This window comes from Zophobas morio, unplaced genomic scaffold, assembly GCF_036711695.1.
Source record: "Zophobas morio isolate AGI-343-1 ecotype UQ-CSIRO unplaced genomic scaffold, CSIRO_AGI_Zmor_V1 ptg000011l, whole genome shotgun sequence".
Lineage (NCBI taxonomy): Eukaryota > Metazoa > Arthropoda > Insecta > Coleoptera > Tenebrionidae > Zophobas > Zophobas morio.
Window position 1 is genome coordinate 20,867,463 of NW_026972116.1, and position 24,768 is coordinate 20,892,230.

The 24,768-nt window shown below is 37.2% G+C and overlaps 1 protein-coding gene across 1 annotated transcript; it reads left to right on the forward strand.

The window, feature by feature from the left end:
• The first annotated feature begins 17,372 nt into the window (after nt 1-17,372).
• On the forward strand, nt 17,373-21,390 carry LOC135127379 (uncharacterized). The gene is made up of 3 exons (XM_064053825.1): nt 17,373-18,477; nt 18,540-20,269; nt 20,380-21,390. The coding sequence occupies exons 1-3, from the start codon at nt 17,373-17,375 to the stop codon at nt 21,388-21,390; spliced, it is 3,846 nt and encodes a 1,281-aa protein (XP_063909895.1).
• Nucleotides 21,391-24,768: the final 3,378 nt, after the last annotated feature.

The following is a 24,768-nucleotide window of genomic DNA, read 5'->3' on the forward strand; positions in this document are numbered from 1 at the left end:
ACTCTTGAACTTGTGATTTATGAATCCGCTTTGAGTTTTTACCCTTGCCATCCAAAAATCAAAATTTTATTACAATTAAGAGGAAAGCCAAGGTTTTTTTTTCTTACCTGTCTGTTGCGATTATTAGATAACGCAACTCGGAATTACAAAACTGGTTAGACTGAAATTTCGAATAAGCTTTTTTAAATTTAATGTGAAATGATGTCAAATTAAAATTTTATTACGTAAATTTTAACTGAAATTTATGACCTGGCAATTAACAGTTTAAAAATAGTAAAAATTGGGACACCAAATTTTATAATTTATCCTAGAACCTGGACGACGAACTCGTTTAGAATTTTAGTGGGACAATATTGATCTACTGAATATAGAACATCGACTGAAGTTTATTTATTCATCCCGTTCAAAGATTGATGACGTCACGTCAAAATATTTTTAAATAATATATCTTGATTACAAAATTCACCCTTTGATATCGTGTTGTTTATACTGTGCTAATACATTTTTAACCCCTTTTAGTCTTCTTATCTCACCAACTCTTTAATTATTTCCCGTCACTTCTCTCGATATATTTTACATAATTCTCGTATCCATATTCCTCTGACCCTCCTTTAAAAAATCAATGTTTATTATTTAACCAAAATCGTTTTGGGGTGTTACAAATTCAGCTCAGTTCATTATAATTACCACGTAAATTATTCATGTCGATGAATAATTTAACACTAACCCGGCGCATCCACCATAATTCTCAAACAGAAATTTCCCAGCTCATCACCTCTTCGCTGAAACAAAATCCTGAAAAAGCGACTAATCCATTCAGCATCAGATTCAACCGGACATTCAGGACGGCGATTGCATCTGTAGAAGCCATTTCCTGCTGCAGACAGGAGAATGTCGGAAATTCAGATTTGACCTCCGTCTTGCACACGAGCTTTCACCACAAGAAATATGAAAGAAAGTTTGCCCGGAATTAAATAAAACGGAAACAGTCAAATCAGTTTCAGAAAATTTGTCAGGGGGCTGTTTTTCAATAAATTTAGGCTGCGATGTCACTGATCTGAGGATTTTAACATAAACGGGAATATTTTTAAGAAAATTAACAAAAATTAATGATATGTTGGCTACGTTCTTCTGTTCATTTTAACATTTAAAAATATGAAGTTATGATGTCATCAATGATTTTTTTTAAATCAGGCACGATAATTTTGATCGGATTATTTGAAAAAGCGTATTTTTCTACATACGAAAATGTAGCTTGATGTAGGGGTTGCGTACCAAAAAATTGAGAAAAATCCGAACAAACAAAATAAACTTGTATTTAATGATAAATATTAAATATACAGAATAAGTTTGAGTAAAAATGTACGCTATAGAAATTGTTCAAACTGTTCCTCATTCACTATCTGTCAACATCCCAGACGATAGTAGATCTGACTGACGAAAATTTAATACTCTGGGGACTAGTACTTGCTAAGATAAGACTGATTTTGGCGAATGACATATTCTCTAAGAAAATAAAGGGCGGGTGGGCGGGGCTAGTACTTGCTAAGATAAGACTGGTTTTGGCAAATAAAATACCCTACATAAAAATAAAGGGCGGGTGGGTGGGGCCAATACTTGCTAAGATGAAACTGATTTTGATGAATTACGTACCCTCTATGAAGAGAGAGGGGGTGGGTGGGCGGGGCTAGCATTTGCTAAGATAAGATTGATTTTGACAAAATGAAATACCCTCTAAGAAAAAAGTGAGAAGTAGAAAAATTGTAAGACTGAAAAATCAAGAAGCTGAAAATCACAAAACAGAAAAATCAAAGACCTGAAAAATGTAAAACATGAAAAACCGAAAAATTGAAGAATTGAAAAGCTGAAAAATCGAAACAATGGAAGGTCGAGAAATCGAGAAATGGAAAAATAAACAAAAATCGATTAATGAAAAAATTGCAGAGTCGAAAAAATGAAACACTGAAAAATTGAAAAATCGAAAAATGAAGAATCGGCAGATTGAAAAATCCAGACACTTTTTAATCCATTTTCGTGGAAAAATTAGGATTTTGCAATTAAGCTCCGTACACACTGGCCCACGACGAACAAAGAAAAATCACCACAACTCAGACAGGGTGGGTGGGCGGGGCTTATAATTTGTTTTCAATTTCATGTCGTCAATAGACGTGTATTGAGAAAAAAAGGCAAAACATTTCAAATGTGATAAATTTTGTCATTTGTCGTAAGTCGAGGGGCGGAGCTTACTAGAACCTACCATATAGAACATATTTGTAAGTACCATGTTGTTGAAAGAAAATTATATATATTAAGAAAAAAAATTAAAAATAAGCCCCTCCCACCTGCTCCAACCTCAGTTGAGATGAATTTTTCATTTGTTGTCTGACCGAGGGCGGAGCTTAATTGCAAAATCGACATTTGTCTACAAAAATTTACCACAGGTATTAAATATCTTATTGTGAAAAAAGCCTACGTACCTATATTAAGCAAAAAAAGCAAAATATGTATAAGCCTCGTCCACCCGTCTTACCCCAAGTGTGATGCTTTCTTTTTCGTTGTGAGCCGGGGGGCGGAGCTTAATTACAAAATCCTTCTTTCTCTGGAATAATTGTTATAAGTATAGTGTTGTTGAAAGAAAACTGTGATTGTTAAGAAAAAAAAAGTAAAAAATAAGCCCCGCCCACCCGCCCCAGTCTCATTTGTGATGAATTTTTCATTCGTTGTCAGACAGAGGGGTGGAGCGTAGTTGCAAAATCCATATTTCCCTAGAAAAATTTACCATTTTAAGCAATTTGAAAAAGTGAGAAATCGAAAAGTCGGAAAATCGAAAAAATGAAGACTAGAAAAATTGAAAAATCACAAAAATGAAAAGCAGTAATCTTAAAAAATTGAGACATCGAAGTTGAAAAACTGATACCAAATTTTTCTATACTTCAAATTTTTCAATTTTTCTTTCTCCATTAATTCAAAATTTTTCAATTTGAAACTTCTCGATTTTTCGGTTTTTCGACCTTCCAGTTTCTTGTTTTCTTGAATTTTCGATTTTTCAAATTTTCGATTTCACGATTTTAAATTTCTCAGGTTTTGGATTTACTGTTGTTTCAATTTCTCGATTCTTCATTTTTTTTAAATTTAACTTTTTTGATTTATCGATTCTTAGATATTTCTGTTTTTCAATTTTCTGAATTTTTAAATTTTAGATTATTCAGGTTTTTGATATTTCGATTTCTCTATCTTTCCAATTTTCGACTTCTCAACTTTGGATTTTTCGATTTCCATCTTCCGATTGTTCATTGTCTCGTTTTTCGATATTTTTCTATAAATCAAATTTTTCTTTTTTTCTGTTTTCTTTAATTCTAAATTTTTAATTTCTGGAATCTCTGTTGTTTCAATTCCTCGATTTTCCAATTTTTCGAACCTCCTTTTTTTTTGATATTTAATTTTTTCAATTTCTCCATTCTTCAGTCGTTCGATTGTTCTATTTTTCAGTATTTCGAATTTTTAAAGTTTACAGTTTTCAACTTTTTGATGTTTCAATTTCTCAATCTTTCTATTTTTCGACTTCTTAGATTTTTCAGTTTTTCGATTTGCCAGTTTATCCAGATTTCGACGTTTCAATTATCTGATTGTTCAAGTTCCCGATTTTTAGATTTTATAATTTAGACTTACCATTTGTTTTCACTTTCTTGTTGTCAATAGAAATCTTACGTTCATATATTAAGAAAAAAAAGGCAAAAAATCTCAATTGTTATGAATTTTTCATTCGTCGTGAACCGAGGGGGGGAGCTTAAAAGAAACTACCAAGTAAAACATGTTTGTAAGTACCATGTTGTTGAAAGAAAATTATATTTCTTAAAAAAAAAAGTTAAAATTAAGCCCCTCCCACCCGCCCCAGCCTCAAATGTGATGAATTGTTTATTTGTTGTCCGACCGAGGGCGGAGCTTAGTTGCAAATTCGATATTTCTCTATAAAAATTTACCACAGGTAAAAAAACTACGTATCTTAAGCAAAAAAAAAACAAAATATAATCCCTCTCCACCCGTCTTATTTCAAGTGTGAAATAAAACAAGCCCCACCCACCCGCCCCAGTCTAATTTGTGATGAATTTTTCATTCGTTGTCAGACCGAGGGGTGGAGCGTAGTTGCAAAATCCATATTTCCCTATGAAAATTTACCATTTTAAACAAGTTGATAAATTGAGGAATCGAAAAGTCAGAAAATCGAAAAAATGAAGACTAGAAAAATTGAAAAATCGCGAAAGTGAAAAGTCGTAAAATTAAAAAATTGAGAAATCGAAGTTGAAAAACTAATTTTCAATTTTCAATTTTTCGATTTTTCGGTTTTTCATTTTCTCGATTTTTGAAATTTTTGGATTTTCAATTTTTAGACTTTTCGACTTTACAATCTTTCAATTTTTCAGTTTTTTGATTTTTCGATTTATCAGTTTTTCGATATTTCAGTGTTGGGATTTTTCAATTGTCCATTTCTTCAAGTTTTCCATTTTTCGACTTTTCAATTTCTTGTTTTCTTGAATTTTCGATTTTACAAATTTTAGATTTTACGATTTTAAATTTCTCAGGTTTTGGATTCTCTGTTGTTTCGATTTCTCGATTTTCCAACTTTTCGATTCTTCATTCTTTTGATATTTAACTTTTTCGATTTCTCGATTCTTAGATTTTTTAGATTAATCGATTTTTCGATTTTGCAGTTCTTGGATATACCTGTTTTGCAATTTTAAGAATTTTTAAATTTTAGATTATTCAGGTTTTTGATCTTTCGTTTTCTCTATCTTTCGAATTTTCGACTTCTCCATTTTGGATTTTTCGATTTCCATCTTTCGATTTTTCAATTTCTTGTTTTTAGATATTTTTCTATATTTAAAATTTTTCAATTTCCCTGTTTTCTTTAATTCTAAATTTTTCAATTTAAAACGTTTTGATTTTTCGATTTTGGAATATTTCGATTTCTCAGTTTCTCGACTCTTCGACATCTCTCAACTTTTCGATTTTTCTGTTTCGGTTTTTCAATTTTTCAGTTTTTTAAATTTTTGGATTTTTGATTTTTAAACTTTTCCACTTTACAATTTTTCAGTTTTTCGGTTTTTTGAATTTTCAAGTGTGATGCTTTTTTTTCCGTCGTGAGCCGAGGTGGCGGAGCTTACTTACAAAATCCTTCCTTACGTGGAATAATTGTTATAAGAATCGTGTTGTTGAAAGAAAACTGTAAATGTTGAGAAAAAAAAAAGGAAAAAATAAGCTCCACCCACCCGCCCCAGTCTCATTTGTGATGAAATTTTCATTCGTTGTCAGACCGAAGGGTGGAGCGCAGTTGCAAAATCCATATTTGCCTATAAAAATTGACCATTTTAATCAAGTTGAAAAATTGAGAAATCGAAAAATCGGAAAATCGAAAAAAGAAGACTAGAAAAATTGAAAAATCACAAGTGAAAAATCGTAAATTTCAAAAATTGAGAAATCGAAGTTGAAAAACTGATACTGAATTTTTCTATATTTCAAATTTTTCAATTTTCCTATTTCCATTAATTGAAAATTTTTCAATTTTTCGATTTTTCGACTTCGCAATTTTTCAATTTTTCAGTTTTTTGATTTTTCGATTTATGAGTTTTTCGATATTTCAGTGCGTGTGCGTTTCTTCAAGTTTTCGGTTTTTCGACTTTTCAAATTTTAGAATCTACGATTTTAAATTTCTCACGTTTTGGATTCTCTGTTGTTTCAATTTGTAGATTTTCCAATTTTTCGATTCTTAATTTTTTTGATATTTAACTTTTTCGATTTTTTCGATTCTTAGATTTTTTAGAATAACCGATTTTTCGATTTTCAATTCTTGGATATTTTAGTTTTTCAATTTTCTGAATTTTTAAATTTTAGATTATTCAGGTTTTTGATCTTTCGATTTCTCTATCTTTCGAATTTTCGACCTCTAGAATTTAGATTTTTCGATTTTCGATTTCCATTTCTCGTTTTTCGATATTTTTCTATATTTCAAATTTTTCAATTTTTCTGTTTTTTTTAATACCTACTAAATTTTCTAATTTGAATATTTTGATTTTGGGATATTTCGATTTCCAAATTCTCGATTTTTCGACATCTCTCAACTTTTCGATTTTTCGATGTTTCAGTCTTTCAATTTTTCGATTTTTTAAATTTTTGGATTATCAATGTTTAGACTTTTCGACTTTACAATTTTTCAATTTTGCAGTTCTTTGAATTTTCAATTTATCACTTTTTCGATATTTCAGTGTTGGAATTTTTCAATAGTTCGCTTCTTCAAGTTCTCGGTTTTCGACTTTTCGATTTCTTGATTTCTTTAGTTTTGGATTTTTTTCAAATTTTACATTTTACGATTTTAAATTTCTCAGTTTCTGGATTCTCTGTTGTTTCAATTCCTCGACTTTCCAATTTTTCGAATCTTTTTTTTTGATATTTAAATTTTTCAATTACTCGATTTTTCAGTTGTTCGATTTTCTATTTTTCAAAATTTCGAATTTTTAAAGTTTACAGTTTTCAACTTTTTGATGCTTCAATTTCTCCATCTTTCTATTTTTCGACTTCTCAGTTTTAGTTTTTTCGAATTTTCGATTTTTTAGTTTTTCAATTTGTCAATTTATCCAGATTTTAACATTTCAATTATGCGATCGTTCATGTTCCCGATTTTTAGATGTTTTTTAATGTTTCAGTTTTCAGTTTCTTAATTTTTAAATTTTCTATTTGGAGCTATTTGGATTTCTCTATTGTTCGACTTCTCAACTTTTATATTTCTGGATCTTTTTATATTTCGATTTCTTCATTTTTTAATTTTTCGATTTCTAAGTTTTTTGACTTTTTGAGTTGTCGGTGTGTGGGCGGGGCTAATACTTACTAAAATAAGAGTGATTTTGGCAATGAAATACCCTCTAAGAAAAAACTTTAAGTAGAAAAATTGTAAGATTGAGAAACTGTAACATCAAAAAATTTAGTTAGTTAATTTAGTAGTTTACAAGAAACTACCATGTAAGTACCATGTTGTTGAAAGAAAATTATATATATTAAGAGAAATAAGTTAAAAATAAGCCTCTCCCACCCGCCCCGACCTCAATTGTGATGAATTGTTCATTTGTTGTCGGACCGAGGGAGGAACTTAATTGCAAAATCGAAATTCCTCTACAAAAATTTACCATAGGTATTAAATATCGTATTGTAAAAAAAAACTAAGTACATTAAGCAAAAAAATCAGAATATAAGCCGCGTCCACACACCTTATCTCCAGTGTGATGTCTTTTTTTCGTCGTGAGCCTAGGGGAGGGGCGGGGCTTAATTACAAAATTGTTCTTTCTCTGGAATAATTGTTGTAAGTATCGTATTGTTGAAAGAAAACTGTGAATGTTACGAAAAAAAAAGCAAAAAACTAAGCCCCACCCACCCGCCCCAGTCTTATTTGTGACGAATTTTTTCATCCGTTGTCAGACCGAGGGGTGAAGCGTAATTGCACAATCCATATTTCCCTACAAAAATTTACCATTTTAAACAAGTTGAAAAATTGAGAAATCGAAAAGTCGGAAAATCGAAAAAATGAAGACTAGAAAAATTGAAAAATCACAAAAGTGAAAAATCATAAAATTAAAAAACTGAGAAGCTAAATTGGAAAACTGATACTAAATTAAACATTTTCACAAAAAGTTTCATCTGAAAAAGTGAAAAATTGGAAAATCGAAATGTACCAAAACCGAAAAATCGAAACATAGAAAATTCAAAAACTGAGACATCGAGAATTAAAAAAATATAAAAGTCCAAGCCTTAGTGATGACGATGTACCAATAAACACATCTCCAGTTTGAAACAATGTTTATGTCACCAGTATGTACCACGTAACATGTATCAAGTTCGTAAGCACATTTAACTTGCATTAACATCCCTGCAACATAACTGTGTTTATTGGGTACATTATTTAACCCCGTACCATTTACGCAGCTCGTAATAAAACAGCGTCAAACGGCCATTCAACACAGCGATTGTATCTGCAGGACCTATTTCCTGCTGCAGACAGGAAAATGACGGAAATTCAGATGATTTGACCCTCGCCCGTTCTGTGTACACGTCAGCTTCCGCGACCTTTTCCCTCGCAATTAGAATCGATGTGTACGACCGATTCCAGAATCTCATCATAAGTTGGAGTTCAATCTGTTATGTCATTAAACAACGCGGAAAGTGATTACCTGCGATGGGCGAGAGAGCAATTTTATTATTTCAAAACGAACATCCAGCGAAACAAATTATCGGGAATTCGGAACGAACGGTATTATTTTCGCTGCAGGTTCTTAATGGGGCCGTAATTTAGGGGCGCGGGGGACGGTGGAGGTAATTACGTGCACGGGGAGCGGCGGAGTGAGAAATTATTGCAACAGGGAGACGTTCTTGTGTAGGATTAGAATGTGGGGACACAGGTGGCATTTATCAAAATTTGGGTGTGCTGGAGCGTGAAATGTTTAGATGTTGCGGCGGGGATGCATTTGGGAGGAAATGCGATCTTGTGGAAGGGTGGTTTCGGTGATTCAGAATAGATAATAGATATGTTACAAGGTTTTGATGGAAAATTTCGATAAAGCAGAAAGCGAAACAGAACTATTTTTATCAAACGGCACAATAGGTCGGCCTCTAGGGGTAGAAAAAGTAATGGATATGTATTGACGTTCCACACATCAACAGACAGAGGTTGTAAATTCAAAATCCAAAATCAAAAGGACTGCAACTGTTCTAAAATTTACAACTTTTTATGTAATTGTTAAATTTTCATATTAGCCTGATGATAGAATCTACAAGAAAAACAAAAATTGGTTCAAGACTATTGAAACAGAACTTTCCTCACCCCTGATGCATAAATCAAAGAAGCTGAGTTTTATAGATCGTAGTTTAATGGTTTTAAATTTAGTTGTCAAATTTTTCATATTTTTGGAAAATATATAGATACGTTATCGACTGAAATCTATTCGGAGGTCATTAGTCTAATGAAACCGGTACTAAACGGAAGATAGGAGCTATGAAACGTCGGGAAAACCTGAAAGTGGGTATTAGGTAAATGCTTGTGGCTTTTGTCATAAGATCTACTAGTGTAAATAAGCTGGAATTTGCATTCTCTGGAACCTACACATGCATAGTTAGAACATGATAAATAGAGAGCGGATTTCTAGGTTTAATGCTTTTTGTGAAAAATGTAAGCACTTCAAAACTTTTTTATATCTGTAACTATGACACAATTTGGAGTCATTTGACACATTTTTTTTATGCTTATTTGCTTTTTTTCAATTTTATGCATATTAAAACTTATATGCTTATTTAATGCTTTCTTCGACGAATATGAGTTTTAATGCATATTTTGTTCAAATGCCGGCCTTGTCGGGATGACAAATACTTGTTAGTTAGGCGTATCGTATCGTATGCATTTTACCTGGACTTGACCATTGAAGTACACTTACTCCAGACCCTTTCTGTGAATACGTTCCGGTCGTTTGGGTAATAAAATTTTATTATAGGATTGGAAAAATTCTCCATAGATTTTATGACTTTAAATCCTTACTTCCGTTGATAATGAATTAAAGCTTTTAACCAGATATTTTTTCGGCATTTTGCGGCAAGACCGTTGAAGATTTTCTAGAAAAAAGGATTATTGTACCCAACTACCTATCTTAAAATTTTTCTAATGGAAACTTTTAAGTGAACCGTTTATTTCACAACCATCAGACTATCCCATCTGTCGTAGTACAGTGTTATACGTGGTTCTCCCTTGTTACATGTTGAGTTCTTTTTAGTAATATTACTAATATTTTAAAAGAATGCCGAAAGTAAAATCGACGCCGGATGAGTGGATAAGGAATTTTCCAGAATTAAAATTAGAAAGTAACAACAAAATATTCTGCAGAGCTTGTGTGAAAACCGTAAGCCCACTAATTTTTTTTTATCTATTTTCCTTTGTTAATCCTGTATATGTACGTTGTTTTAGATTCAAAGGGATAAAAAATATAACGTGACGCAACATGTCAGAACGACTCTTCATGTAGAAAGGAAGAAAATGTTTGAAGTTTCTAAAATTAAACAGCAGACCGTACATGAATCTGTTGCATCTACTTCCACAAAAGATGAGCAGTTTCAGTTTAATTTCGATTTATGTAAAATGATGATCCAGTCCAATATACCTTTAAAAAAATTGGAGAAAGGCCCTCTTCAAGAATTCCTTGAAAAACACTGCAATCGACATATTCCGGTTGAAAGTACTCTCCGAAAAAATTATGTAGGCCCAGTGTTTCAACAAGCTTACAACGAAATTAAACATCGCATTGGAGATAATTATTTATGCTTCGCTGTCGATGAAACAACCGATAGTTGTAGAAGATAAGTGGCAAGTTTAATTTTTGGAATCTTAAATGAAAATTTCCCTAGTCGAGGGTATGTAGTAAGTTTGAAAATATTAGATAAAACAAATGGCAATACGATTACCAGATTTGTAAATGACAGTCTTACGTCACTATTTTTGCCAAATGCCGTACCGGCAAATAAAATTTTATTGATGATCTCGGATGCAGCTCGATATATGTTGAAAGCAGGGAATAATCTAAAAATATTGTACCCCAATTTAATTCATTCTACTTGCATTGCCCATGGTTTAAACAGAGTGGCTGAAGGAATACGTTTGCAGTTTCCTACTGTTAATAAATTAGTGGCAAATGGTAAAAAGATTTTTGTTAAAGCCCCACTAAGAGTGCAACATTTTAAGGAAAAATTTCCAAACATACCATTGCCCCCAGAGCCGATTATAACGAGGTGGGGAACATGGTTACAGGCCACATTTTATTGTGACAAAATATCAAAGAATTTGAGGAAGTAGTTGCGGAGTTTAGCGAAGATTCTTCTCAATCGATTACAGATTGCATAAATATTTTGGAAAACAAAGATTTGCGACAAGATCTAGCTTTTCTAAGAAGCAATTATCGATTCGTATGTGAGGTAATAGAAAAGTTATAAAAACCCAACATGTTGTTGGTAGATGCCATAAACTTAGTGAAAGAATTTAAACAACAAGCAAACGCAGTTAAGGGGTGATATTGGTACTAAAGTATCTCAAAAACTTGCCGAAGTGTTAAATAAAAATGCAGGTTCCGGTGTTCTTTCCGACGTTGCTCGTGTTTTACAAGGCCAGAAGTTGGAAAATTTGGAGTTAGATTCAACATTAGTTGCAAAATTCAAATTTGCGCCAACAACGAGTGTGGATGTTGAACGCATATTCTCCAATTTTAAACACATTTTAAATGATCGGCGAAAAAATTTTACAGTGGACAACTTGGAACATATTACAATCATAAATTGTTTTAAAGAAAACTGAAATATGTGTGTAAAATATAAAGTCTAGGATTATTGTAATAATATTTTATCCAAAGTTCTAAGAAGTGTTCTTTAATTTGTAATATGATTATGTTTTTAATGCTTTTTTGCTTAAAATTAAACTATTTTAATGAAAGTGTTATGCTTATTTAATGTTGCTTTTTTGGTTAAAATAAAACTTTTTATTGAAAATGTTTTGCTTATTTAAGCGCTTATTCTTAATTTTTTTGTGCTTATAAATCCGCTCTCTAGATATGATTGAAGGCGTAATGAAGGAAAAAGAGGCGGAGGAACGCAGACGAGAAAGGATGTAAAGAAAAAGCTCAAGAAAGGTCACAAGACAAGGGAGAATGAAGTGACGATCAACCACCTCCTTGAAGTAATGCTAACGCGGTTCCGGGGAATTGGAGAACAGCTGGTCGAGGAAGAGGTTTTAGCCGGTAGAAGCCATGGCACTACCAAGGACGGTCGATCCTAAGTCCCTGGTGCCCATGAAGGTTTCCCCTTTCGCTAAAAAACAGACCAGGTCAGGTCAGGTCAGGTCAAGTCAGGTCAAAACTTACGATCCAAAGATCGAAGGAAAAAGCGTGGCAGAGAATATGCAAGGAGATAGATAGGAATGTGTGGGGAGAAGAGTATAAGATTGTAACAAAATAGATGGGAAGAGGAATCAAAAGTATCGCGTGTGGAGACAATGTTATGGAGGAGGCCCGCAAGCTCTTTCCCGAGCACGGGTCTCTAGAGTGGACAGATCTGATAGTGGACGGAAGGGTGAAGAAGGGCGAGGCACCGGATCCAGACAGAATACCACCAGAAGTTTGTAAGATTTATGCGAGAGAATGTGAAAGGACAAGTTCCCAAAGAGTAGAAGGTGGCACGACTGGTGTTGATCGAGAAACAAAGAAGCAAGGAGAGAAAGCGAAATATAAACCCATCTGCCTGCTGAATGGGATGGGCAAGCTGTATGAGGGAATGTTGATCGAGAAACTGAGGAAAGACGTTCAGAGGCCCGGTGACTTAGCGGAGACGCAGTACGGATTCAGAGCCGATGGATGCATTTGAGTATGCTAGAGGAGCAAATGTGGGTACATGGGGTACCCGACGGTTTTGTGTGATGGTTACTGTGGAAGGCGATTCTGAAACAGAGACGGGCTAGTTTGAAATGACTGCCGTTATTCCGTAGGGATCGGTCCTGGGGCCGCTCCTGTAGAACATACCTAAGTATTTTATGACAAGGTTTTAAGAATGGAGGTACCTGATGAGGGAAAGCTCATCGGATACGCGGACGATCTGGCTGTGATAATGATAGGAAACAATGAAGAGGACCTGAGAGAAAGTACCAAAGAGGCACTGAGGCTCGTGGGTGTATGGATGGTCTCTCTCACTTGTTGGTAGGAAGAAGAACGATTCGAGAGATAAGTGTGTGTGGAAGGTAGAACGGTTGAGACCCGGGAAGCAGTGAGGTACATATGATTAGGAACACGATTCCCGGGGAGTGAGAGAAAGTGATTTTAACTGGTAAAAGTCCTAGCACTACCAGGGACGGTCGAACCTAAGTCCCTGGTGCCCATGAGGGTTCCCCCGTTCACGGCCGAATAAGTCAAACGAGTGGTAAGTAAGGCGAAAATGGTTGTGGGTGCTGTGGGCCGACGAGAGTATTATGTAGTGTCGTCTATAGGATTTTGTTGTATAGGGCGGAGACGTGAATCGATGAATACCGCATATAGAAGTATCGACAAATGCTTCTGGGTGTTCAGAGAAACATGCTTCTGCAAGTATGTTGTGCGTATCGTAGAGTGTCCGGAGAGGTACTATGCGCACTGGCTAAGAGAAGGAAGAATAAGAGGGAGAGGGAGCCGAGGTCGGCCTTCTCAGGAGCATGCAAGGGGAAGGCTAGAGATGCTCACTGGTCATGGGAGTTTTGGATAGGCAAGTTTGACTGTGCAGCTTGCTGGTATTACGAGGAAGGGGTGGAAGAAAACCTGGAGCACGCGATTTTTGAATGTGACAGATGGACGAGGGTGAGAGAAGAATGCGAAATGGAAGTGAGTAAAAAAGTGAATGTAGATAATATGATTGAACTGATGTCAAAGGATGAAGATATCAATAGAAAGGATGCCAGTGCCCATAATAAAAAGGAAATTCAAGTACAACAGTGAAAGAGAAAGAAGGGAAAAAGTGAGAGAGGTGAATGAATGAGAATAAGAAGAGAGAGATCACAAGTAAATCAAGGAAAAAAAAGACATAAGACGATTATATGTATATAAAAAAAAATGCATGCCTGCAGAATCAACACATGATAGGGCTATGGAAAAAAAGGAAAAATGGATGGATAGACAAAAAAAGCGAAAGGAAGCGAAGTAATGCCAACGCGGTTCCCGGGTGGTAGGAGAACAACTGGTCGAGCAAAGGGATTTAGCCGATAACAGTCCGGGCATTACTAGAGACGGTCGAACCTAAGTCCCTGACGCCCATGAGAGTTTTCCCTTTCATAGAAAAAAAAAGGTCTGGCCAGGTCAGATGGTGGAAGACCAAGCCTCAATGCTGAAAAAATCTACTAGAAGTGGTGAAGTAAACGTGAAATTTACGAACCACTTCCTCAAACGCGGAGAGGAAGTTGAAAGAACGAAGAAACAGGAAGTTGGCAAGGGAGATGAGGGTTAGAACAGGGTCTTTCGGGAGAGACCCCGCATAGTAAGGAGTCCTGTACAGAGGCAGGGAACTGCTAATTGAAAAAATAGAAAAAGTATCCTACATTATCTCCCCGGAGGAAGAACATGTTATTGCGAGAGAAGGAACGATCAAAGCAAAAGAAGAAGAGAGAGCAACTGGAATCTTCAAGAAAATGGCACACAGTTGGAGCGCTGGTGAAACGATGGCATCGAAAACACCGGTGTATAAAAAGTTAGAGAATTTCGAAGACTTCTTCCGAAAGAAGGAAAGGAAAAAAAACTATTTCGAGTCCAGGGCAAGGGGAGTAAAATTCGAAAATAATATTAATAATAAAATAAAAGATCTAATAATGAAGAATCTGATAAAAAAGTAACAGAGGTTAAGCGCAAAGTTCAGAAATTCTTAAAAAAATCAACGTATTGCCGACACATAGACAAGACGCTCACAAAAGACAATAGTGAAAAAGACTTTCTGATGAAGAAAATTAGAGAATGAATGGGTTCAATGAAAAAATGAAAGTCCATCTAGAAGAACTGAAATGACTCATCGACGAGATAAAAAGTAAGGCGAAGAAGGAAGGGGAATTTTAGAGAAGGGCGAGACTCAGATATACAGGTTTTCTATTAATGAAAATAGGGTCGAAGTAGGTTACAGAAGCGTGCCGCCTATCGCTTTATATGGACTTTACTAAAGGCGAAGGATTCACGACAAATACCACACGCATCTGTATAACGTGTTGCCTAAATGACTAATATCGCAATAAAAAGTAAAACTACTTCATTACAATAAAAAAAAAACAAATTTATTATGGTTAAACATCACAGTAAATATTGAAAATATTTTGTAATATCCTTTCGTATGTTGCAACAGGAACTCCTGACTGCTGTGACAATCTTGTCAAAGATATTTGCGTATTCTCCTCGAGTCGTCTCAAATCATCAAAAACTTCCTCAAATACTGTAGGTCTTCCTGGAGATTTCCCTTTGTTGACCCTGCCAGCTCGAATAAATCTGTTGATTACTCTCTAATGTGGGCTTCTAACGATGTTTCTTGAATTTGCAAATCAGGGTATATAACCAGATATTTTTGCCTACAAGCGGTTACAGAATACATCCACCCTGCGTTTAAATGACAGATTACAAACGACATTAATGAAAAGTGAGAACTGTCATATAATCATTTATAAATCTCTGTCTAAGACTGAGGAACTTTTTAGCAGCCTACTTAGCTGCATCGTTTTTCTCTCTGCTCTACTGGTTACTGCTTCTATATGTTTGGCAAAGTTCCAGTTTCTTTCAAATACCACTCCTAGGTATTTTGTTCTGTCTATAATGTGTATTTCTTCATCTCCAATTCTTATTATCACCTCTGTCATCTTTCGTCGTCCCTCAAAAATTACCGCTTTTGTCGTTTCGGTCGCCATATCTACATATTTCCGCTTTGTCCAACCCTTTCTTGATTATCTGTGCTGCTTTATTGGTCGCATTCTCTCTGTGTCCTGTCTTTCTCTATCACCACCAGCGCGAAGTCATCTGTGTATCCTAGAATCGTCTATAGTACTGGTCCTAAGACGGACCCTTGTGGCACTCCAGCTGTTATTTTCATTTATTGGCCATCGACACTTAGGCATCTATCTGAGAGGTTAATTCTACCGTTATTTGTCTTCTTTTATCTCTCTCATGATGCCATCCCACCTGGCGATATTGAAAGCATTTTTGACATCCAGGATCACCAGTAGGCATAGGATCTTCCTCGCCACCCCATGACTTCTTCCATGGCATTCTCACTTGACCTAGTTGGTCTGAATCTGTCCTTGTTGTCACTGATGGCTCGCTTTTCTTCCATTTCCTTTCTCAGCCTTGCAACTATGACCTGTTCATATAGCTTTTCCATTGTGTCCAACATATACATGGGGTCTACATCCAATGATGTCTGTTGTTCCTTCTTAAAACTCTTACTCGCTTCCACTGTGTTGGAAATGTTCCTTGCTGATACAATCCGTTCAGCATCTTTGCTACTTCTCTTGATCTCTTCTCTGCCAACCATTTTATCGCCTCAGGTGGTATTCCATCTGGTCCTGGTGCCCTGCCTGCCTTTATATGACTTACCGCTGCAACAATCTCTTCCTCCGTCACTTCGTTTTTTCCTCTATCGTTTATTATTGTTCGGTTCTCCCACACAATTCTCACACACATTTTTCGTGCAATTTCTTTGAGTTCTTCACCTTCAAATGTTGCTCTCGAATTCGCCCCAATTTTTCTACTTACTATCTAAAACCCTTTCCCCAGGAATCCGCGCCCACTTCTGAACAGACTTCTTCCATTTCTTCTCTTTTGATTGTATTGTTATTTTCCTAAATGTTCCCCTTGCTTCCTTGTATTCAGCTTCCATCTTTACTTTCTCGTCCTGTTTGGTTTTAGCTTTTGCGTTTATTTGCTGCATTTTCCTTCTTTTTTTTATACACTCTCTTCTCGCCTCTGCCACTTCTTCTGTCCACCAATACAGACAGGGTGTTTTTTCGCCGTCTTCGTCTTAGTAAGTAAGAACTTCAACAACTTCTCTGCATCTTTTGGCTTTTTCTCGTCTGTCAAAATACTTATCTCTTTTTTGAATTCTTCTTCTCTTCTTTTCGGTGCCCGTCACTTTGTTCCTTGTTCTTTCCTCATGTTATATTCTCGCTGTTTTCTTATTTCTCTCTCGATTTTATTAAGGTCACTAGGTTTTCCTGCCATTCACTGCCATTTTTGAGTTGATTTTGCTAGCTCTTTTCTTTACTAGGTCCCAAGCCGTTCTTGATCGTTTAAGGTTGGTTTGTATAGTAATAATCTTCCCAGTTTCTGTTTTGTTAGGCCTATAAAAACTTATAATCTGACATGAATTGACTTGACCTGACCTGACCTGACCTGACCTAATGTGATCTGACTTGACCTGACTTGACCTGACCTGACCTGACCTGACCTGATCTAATTTGACTTCACCAATCCTGACCTGACTTTATCTGATGGGACCTGATAGCAGTAACATTAAAATACTAATCAATGTTGTAAAAAATAAGTTTCAACCTTATAAACAAATTTTCAGGACAATGAAAATTCTGCAGGCTTTTACTCTACAGTAAATACTGAATTATGCTGCGGCATCTGGCTCTCGTATATCATAAGAGAAAACATGTAGTATCGCTTTCTGGTACTGCTGGCACTAGGTTTAAAGAGTGGAGAAACTCTGGTAGACTCCCCTCTCCCTCCACAATCGGTGCGGTATGGGTTCATTCGTTTTCTAGTGCTCGAGCTTGGCACGTCGCACGTCCGCTCGTCGCCTGTGACTGAACAATGGGTCATCACAAATCCCGCAAACGTCGTCATCGCTCTTCCTCCAGCTCCGAGGACGACCGGCGAGAACTTTGGAAACGATTGCGAAGAATCGAAGCTGAACGACATCGAAGCCCCCCGTACTCCACGAGTTCGGGTCGCGTGCTGCGTGCCGCGAACGAACCCTCTACAAGTTCGGGTCGCGTGCTGCGTGCCGCGGACGAACTTTCTACAGGTTCGGGTTACGAGCTGCGTGCCGTAGACGAACATCCTCACGACGACGTTGGCCGTCGCCTGCGTGGCACGGCAACGCCTGGTTCGGCTGTACTCGATGCTGCAGGTGAAATAGGTCGCCATTCTAACCAATCCGTGCAGTCTGAACCTACGCACTTAAGCGATCCGGAAGCTAACCTTGACGCTGCACAGCCGGCGTTCCAGGAACACGATGACGTGGCGCTCGACCCGCACGTACTGGAAATGCTCGGTGAGACCGGCCCATCAGTAGCTGCCCCGTATCAGTTTCACTCGACCTTGTCAGCCAGCTGGAAAAGAATTTGCTGTCAGGGCTTAGACCCGGCCAAAAAAGCGACACTTTTGCAAGACGTTGTCATCCCGTCCAATGGCGAATTCTTAATCCCACCGAAACTGAATCCGATCGTCAGAAATATTTTGTCGGGCCCAAATCAAACCCGTGACGACTCTCGGAGCGCAGCTCAAGCGCAGTTGGGCCAGGGGCTTAGCTTCCTGGGAAAAAGCATTAACGAAATTATCACAAACCACAACACCTCCGCAAGTCAAGTTTTGCCGCTTCTCACCCAAGCCGGGCAAGTGCTTACCGACCTGATGTTTTGTTTATCTAAAGACCGGCGCGAGCGGATTGCGCCTTCCCTCAGTAAATCAGTCGCCGAACTTACGCGCGAGACCCCTCCAGGTGAATTTCTTTTTGGGGACGACCTAACCGAGAGAGTTAAAAACGCCAAATATTTGGAGAAGGCCAGCCAAGAGCTCAAACAAAAATCGACACCAACTCCAACTAAGAAATTTGCACCTTCCTCTACTTCGATGCCGGCTTACCGCACAACCCACCAACAGCACGGTTCCTATCGCCAGAATTTAAACCGGCCAGGTCCGTCTCGTCACCGGGGGGGGGGCAGACAAAGAGGACCGAAAACTCCCTCGTACAAACAGCAACGGACAAGGCGCCACCATTAACACAGGTACCACACATAGCAGGCCGCCTGCGGAAATTTCATTCAGTATGGCGGTCAATTTCTACTAGCCGAACGTTGCTGGACCATATAGCGGGGTATAAAATCCCTTTTTCTCGGGAAGTTCAGCAACGATTTATTCCCAGGCACAAAAATTTTTCTGTCTCCGAAAAGGGAAAAATCACCCGCGCCGTCCAGCACTTGTTAGCTCAGGGCGCAGTCCGCAAATGCCTGCCGCGCAACGATCAGTTCATTTCCTCAATTTTTCTAGTCAAAAAACCAAATGGGAAAGATCGTTTCATTTTAAATCTTAAGCAACTAAATACATTTGTGGCCAATTCTCATTTTCAAATGGAAGATCATCGAACAGCTGCCCGGCTAATGCGAAAGGGCTGCTACATGTCTACGATTGACCTGCAGGATGCCTATTTTATGATAAACGTAGACTCTGACCATCGAAAATATCTTCGTTTCGAACATAATGGCCAATTATATGAATTCACCTGTATGCCATTTGGTTTGGCATCAGCGCCTCAGGTCTTTACAAAACTCACACGCCCTATTGCATCCCGTTTGCGCTCTCGTGGCATTTGTTGCGTGATCTACCTGGACGATTTTCTCATCTTTGGGAACTCGGGGGATGCTTGCTCTCGAAATGTATCTGTGGTTGTCCAGGTGTTAACTTCATTGGGGTTTTTAATTAATTGGGATAAATCCCAAACTATTCCATCGCAGAGATGCAAATTCTTGGGTTTCATCTTGGACAGCCACACCATGACAATTTCCCTTCCTATAGAAAAGCGCAAGAAGAATCTTAATATGATTCGCGATTTTAAAAACCGAAGCCGTTGTTCAATTAGGGCTTTTGCACAGTTTATAGGGACACTTGTATCGGCCTGTCCGGCGATAAAGTACGGACTAATGTACACTAAAGCATTCGAGCGGGAGAAGTTCAAAGCGTTAAGAGATCACCATATGAATTATGACACATACATGTCCCTTTCTTCAACCTTGCAGAATGATTTCTTATGGTGGGAATCAGCAATTCAAACCTCTCACAATGACATACGTTTTGACAACTACGACTTTGTAATTCATACTGACGCGTCTCTTACTGGCTGGGGAGCCTGTTGCGACGACGAAAAGACACATGGCTGGTGGACTGCTACTGAAGCACAACATCACATAAATTATCTAGAACTTTTGGCAATTGCTTACGCATTAAAATCCTTTGCAAAGTATAAAAAATCTTGCAGCATTTTAATCAGAACGGACAATACGACTGCCTTATCATACATTAACCGCATGGGCAGTATACAATACCCAGCGATGTCTAAACTAGCAAGAGATATTTGGGAATTTTGCGAAGAAAGAAATTTATGGCTTTTTGCTTCATATATTAACTCGGGGAAAAATACAGTAGCAGATTCGGAATCACGCAGGCTTCCCGAGGAAACCGAATATGAGTTGTCGGACGGAGCCTTCAACCAAATCACGTTACGATTTGGTGCTCCACAAATTGATTTCTTTGCTTCTAAAGCTAACCACAAGTGTCGAAGATACGTATCTCTACTGCGCGATCCCGAATCAGAACATGTCGATGCTTTCACAATTCCATGGACAGGCTTATTTTTTTACGCCTTCCCTCCATTTTGTTTAATTTTGAGGTGCCTCAACAAAATTGTGAATGACCAAGCGGAAGGCATTATGGTTGTGCCTTTCTGGCCCACACAGCCTTGGTATCCCATTTTCTTGAAGTTACTTACACAAGATCCTCTTATATTTGCACCAAGTTCAGATTTGTTATCTTTACCTTGCAGTCAACCACACCCCCTGTCAACTCAGCTTACCCTGGTAGCAGGACTTTTATCAGCCAAGCACTTAAGTTCCGAAATGTTCCAGAGGAAGCCATAAATACCATCATCCATTCGGTGGCCAAGTCAACAATATTACAATATAATTCTACGTGGAAAATGTGGTGGTCTTACTGCATTGAACACAAGGTGCCGATGTTTTCGGCTACGCCCAGTCAAGTTCTTGTTTTTCTTCAGCACGTATTGGACACTACAGGTTGCAGATATGGAACATTTAACAGTCACCGCTCGGCGCTCGCTTTAACTCTGAATCACAACATCGGGGCTGACCCTCTCGTTAAACGATTCATGAAGGGTATTTCCCAGCTAAGACCATCTGAAAGGAAATATCGTTTCACTTGGGACCCCCAAATCGTTCTGGACTATTTGGGAAATTTCTTCACTGATAACTTGACCTTGAAACAGTTGTCCCAAAAACTTGCCACACTGTTATTATTGACAACCGGACATCGCACCCAGTCGATTCATTTAATTCGCCTCTCGAACATCAAGCGGTCCTCTGATGGTATCCAAATTTTCATTACGGAGACAATCAAAACTTCGTCCTGGACTGGAACGCAACCCTGTCTTCAGCTACCCTTCTTTACGGAAAACCCTTCTATATGTGCCGCAACCACATTACTCAATTATCTCAACGAAACTGAGGACATACGACATTCTAGCCCAGATTACTTGTTTATTCAGACCAGAAAACCGCATAATCGAGCGTCCCGCGATACGATTAGTCGATGGATTAAAGAAATCCTCTTTGAAGCCGGCGTCGATACAGACCTATTTACCACGCATTCCACACGCCACGCTGCCACTTCTTCTGCTTTTAGAAGGGGCGTATCTTTACAAACCATCCACCAAACGGCGGGTTGGAGTCATCGCTCCACAGTGTTTGCGCGGTTCTATAATTGTCCCTTGCATGATAATTTCGCTTTTGCTCGTTCGATTCTAGAACCAGGGACCTAATATTCCATATCAGAGGAACGCTCTCCTATCAAATTTCTCTTTGTTCTGTTGACGTTTAGCAGTACCCAGTTTTGTAACAATATAACTCTTTAAACAACTACATGTTTTCTCTTATGATATACGAGAGCCAGATGCCGCAGCATAATTAAATGATCAAAGGAACTTACCTTAAGTGAAGTTCGATCATAATTATGCAAGGCATCTGGCTCGAAGATATCATAACCCACCCCAAAGCCCTAAATGTGATGGTCGTGCTTATCAACATTTACCTGCTAGTTATGATTGTTACAAATTCCTTCAAAATAATGAACCCATACCGCACCGATTGTGGAGGGAGAGGGGAGTCTACCAGAGTTTCTCCACTCTTTAAACCTAGTGCCAGCAGTACCAGAAAGCGATACTACATGTTTTCTCTTATGATATCTTCGAGCCAGATGCCTTGCATAATTATGATCGAACTTCACTTAAGGTAAGTTCCTTTGATCATTTAATTTACCTTGAAGCAATATTTGACTTTAAATTTAGAATTAAAAATAAGCCAGATAAGTAGAGAGCGGATTTATAAGCACAAAAAAAATTAAGAGTAAGCGCTTAAATAAGCACAACATTTTCAATAAAAAAGTTTTATTTTAAGCAAAAAAGCATTAAAAACATAATCATATTACAAATCAAAGAACACTTCTTAGAACTTTGGATAAAATATTATTACAATAATCCTAGACTTTATATTTTACACACGTATTTCAGTTTTCTTTAAAACAATTTATGATTGTAATATGTTCCACGTTGTCCACTGTAAATTTTTTTCGCCGATCATTTAAAATGTGTTTAAAATTGGAGAATGTGCGTTCAACATCCACACTCGTTGTTGGCGCAAATTTGAATTTTGCAACTAATGTTGAATCTAACTCCAAATTTTCCACCTTCTGGCCTTGTAAAACACGAGCAACGTCGGAAAGAACACCGAAACCTGCATTTTTATTTAACACTTCGTCAAGTTTTTGAGATACTCTAGTACCAATATCACCCCTTACTGCGTTTGCTTGTTGTTTAAATTCTTTCACTAAGTTTATGGCATCTACCAACATGTTGGGTTTTTCTAACTTTTCTATTACCTCACATACGAATTGATAATTGCTTCTTAGAAAAGCTAGATCTTGTCGCAAATCTTTGTTTTCCAAAATATTTATGCAATCTTTAATCGATTGAGAAGAATCTTCGCTAAACTCCGTAACTACTTCCTCAAATTCTTTGATATATTTGTCATAATAAAATGTGGCTTGTAACCGTGTTCCCCACCTCGTTATAATCGGCTCTGGGGGCAATGGTATGTTTGGAAATTTTTCCTTAAAATGTTGCACTCTTAGTGGGGCTTTAACAAAAATCTTTTTACCATTTGCCACTAATTTATTAACAGTAGGAAACTGCAAACGTATTCCTTCGGACACTCTGTTTAAACCGTGGGCAATGCAAGTAGAGTGAATTAAATGGGAGTACAATATTTTTAGATTATTCCCTGCTTTCAATATATAACGAGCTGCATCCGAGATCATCAATAAAATTTTATTCGCCGGTACGGCATTTGACAAAAATAGTAACTAAGACTGTCATTTACAAATCTGGTAATCGTATTGCCATTTGTTTTATCTAACATTTTCAAACTTACTACATACCTACCCTCGACTAGGGAAATTTTCGTTTAAGATTCCAACAATTAAATTTGCCACGTATCTTCCACAACTATCGGTTGTTTCATCGACAGCGAACCATAAATAATTATCTCCAATGCGATGTTTAATTTCATTGTAAACTTGCTGAAACACTGGGCCTACATAATTTTTTCGGAGAGTACTTTCAACCGGAATATGTCGATTGCAGTGTTTTTCAAGGAATTCTTGAAGAGGGCCTTTGTCCAATTTTTTTAAAGGTATATTGGACTGGATCATCATTTTACATAAATCGAAATTAAACTGAAACTGCTCATCTTTTGTGGAAGTAGATGCAACAGATTCATGTATGGTCTGCTGTTTAATTTTAGAAACTTCAAACATTTTCTTCCTTTCTACATGAAGAGTCGTTCTGACATGTTGCGTCACGTTATATTTTTTATCACTTTGAATCTAAAACAACGTACATATACAGGATTAACAAAGGAAAATAGATAAAAAAAAAATAGTGGACTTACGGTTTTCACACAAGCTCACATTAAACCTAGAAATTCGCTCTCTACAGATAAGAGTAGCCAAACAAAAACTAAAACGTAACTTCTAGTTTTGGCCTGAATGAAATTTAAAGCTCAGCATTTAGCGAAAACTGCACACAAAATATTTTTCGAAAAAAGAAAAGCTTTGGTTTTTCTTTTAAAAAGCCCAAAATTTGCCAATTGATGAAATGGCTAATCACAATGATTAACTTGAAAACAGGTGGTTTAATTAAAATTCTCAGAGCTTAAACTACGCTCTCGTACATCGAGTGACTCCGTTTGATTTAACCTGTTAGTGTTGCGTCTGGTGGCTTATCGTGTTCTAAATTAGTATTAATAAAAGCTAACTGGAATCGATTATGAGTTAGAAGCGACTCTCTAATTTACGAATTCTTTCTGTAGAATACTAAGCATCTTGTTCAGCAATTTTTTTCCAGACGATACAAAAAATAGCCGCCGTAAAGCACGAAAGAGGAATACTTGTATTTTATTTTAATCACACTATATTCTAAAAAAAAAATACAGCAGTTTTTTCCTATCTTTTTATTTATTAGGTACTTATTCGTATACCACCAAGCACGTAATTTTTCACCAACCCCCATTCATCAACATTTAACTCTTTTTATTTCCTCTGGAATTAAGACCGCCTTTTATGTCAGCGGCCCGGCCTTATTTTGAGCTTGATAAAATTAAGCACACTCCCTCGCCTCGGAACTTGATTATCGCCAAAGAAGCCCGTCTGGGCGATTATTTACAAATGCAAAATTTGTATTCAAGCAAACAGCAACACTACTGGATGCCAGAAGACTACGAACTACGAACGGAATACAAAAGTGCTAGTTTTAAATGGTGGTACGTATCCCGTATTGATTTTATTTTAATTCACCGGGAAGACAATGCGAGTGCGAATCTAGTCGAAATGAGAATATTCGAGGCCGGCATTGTTTCGCCGCTGAATCAGCCTTGATTGGGAACGAACGCGACTCAATATATTAATCTGAAATTTTTGCTCCCGGAATTTTCGTCGTAAATAATAACTGGGATTAACGTGGCAGCACTGGCGACAGATGACGAAGGTCGACATATTGTTCGGTAGTTGCACGATGGAACTGTGTCAGTGAATTATGGCAATAAAATTAAATGGCGGTGGAATCTGCAGATTAGTAGCAGAAGCA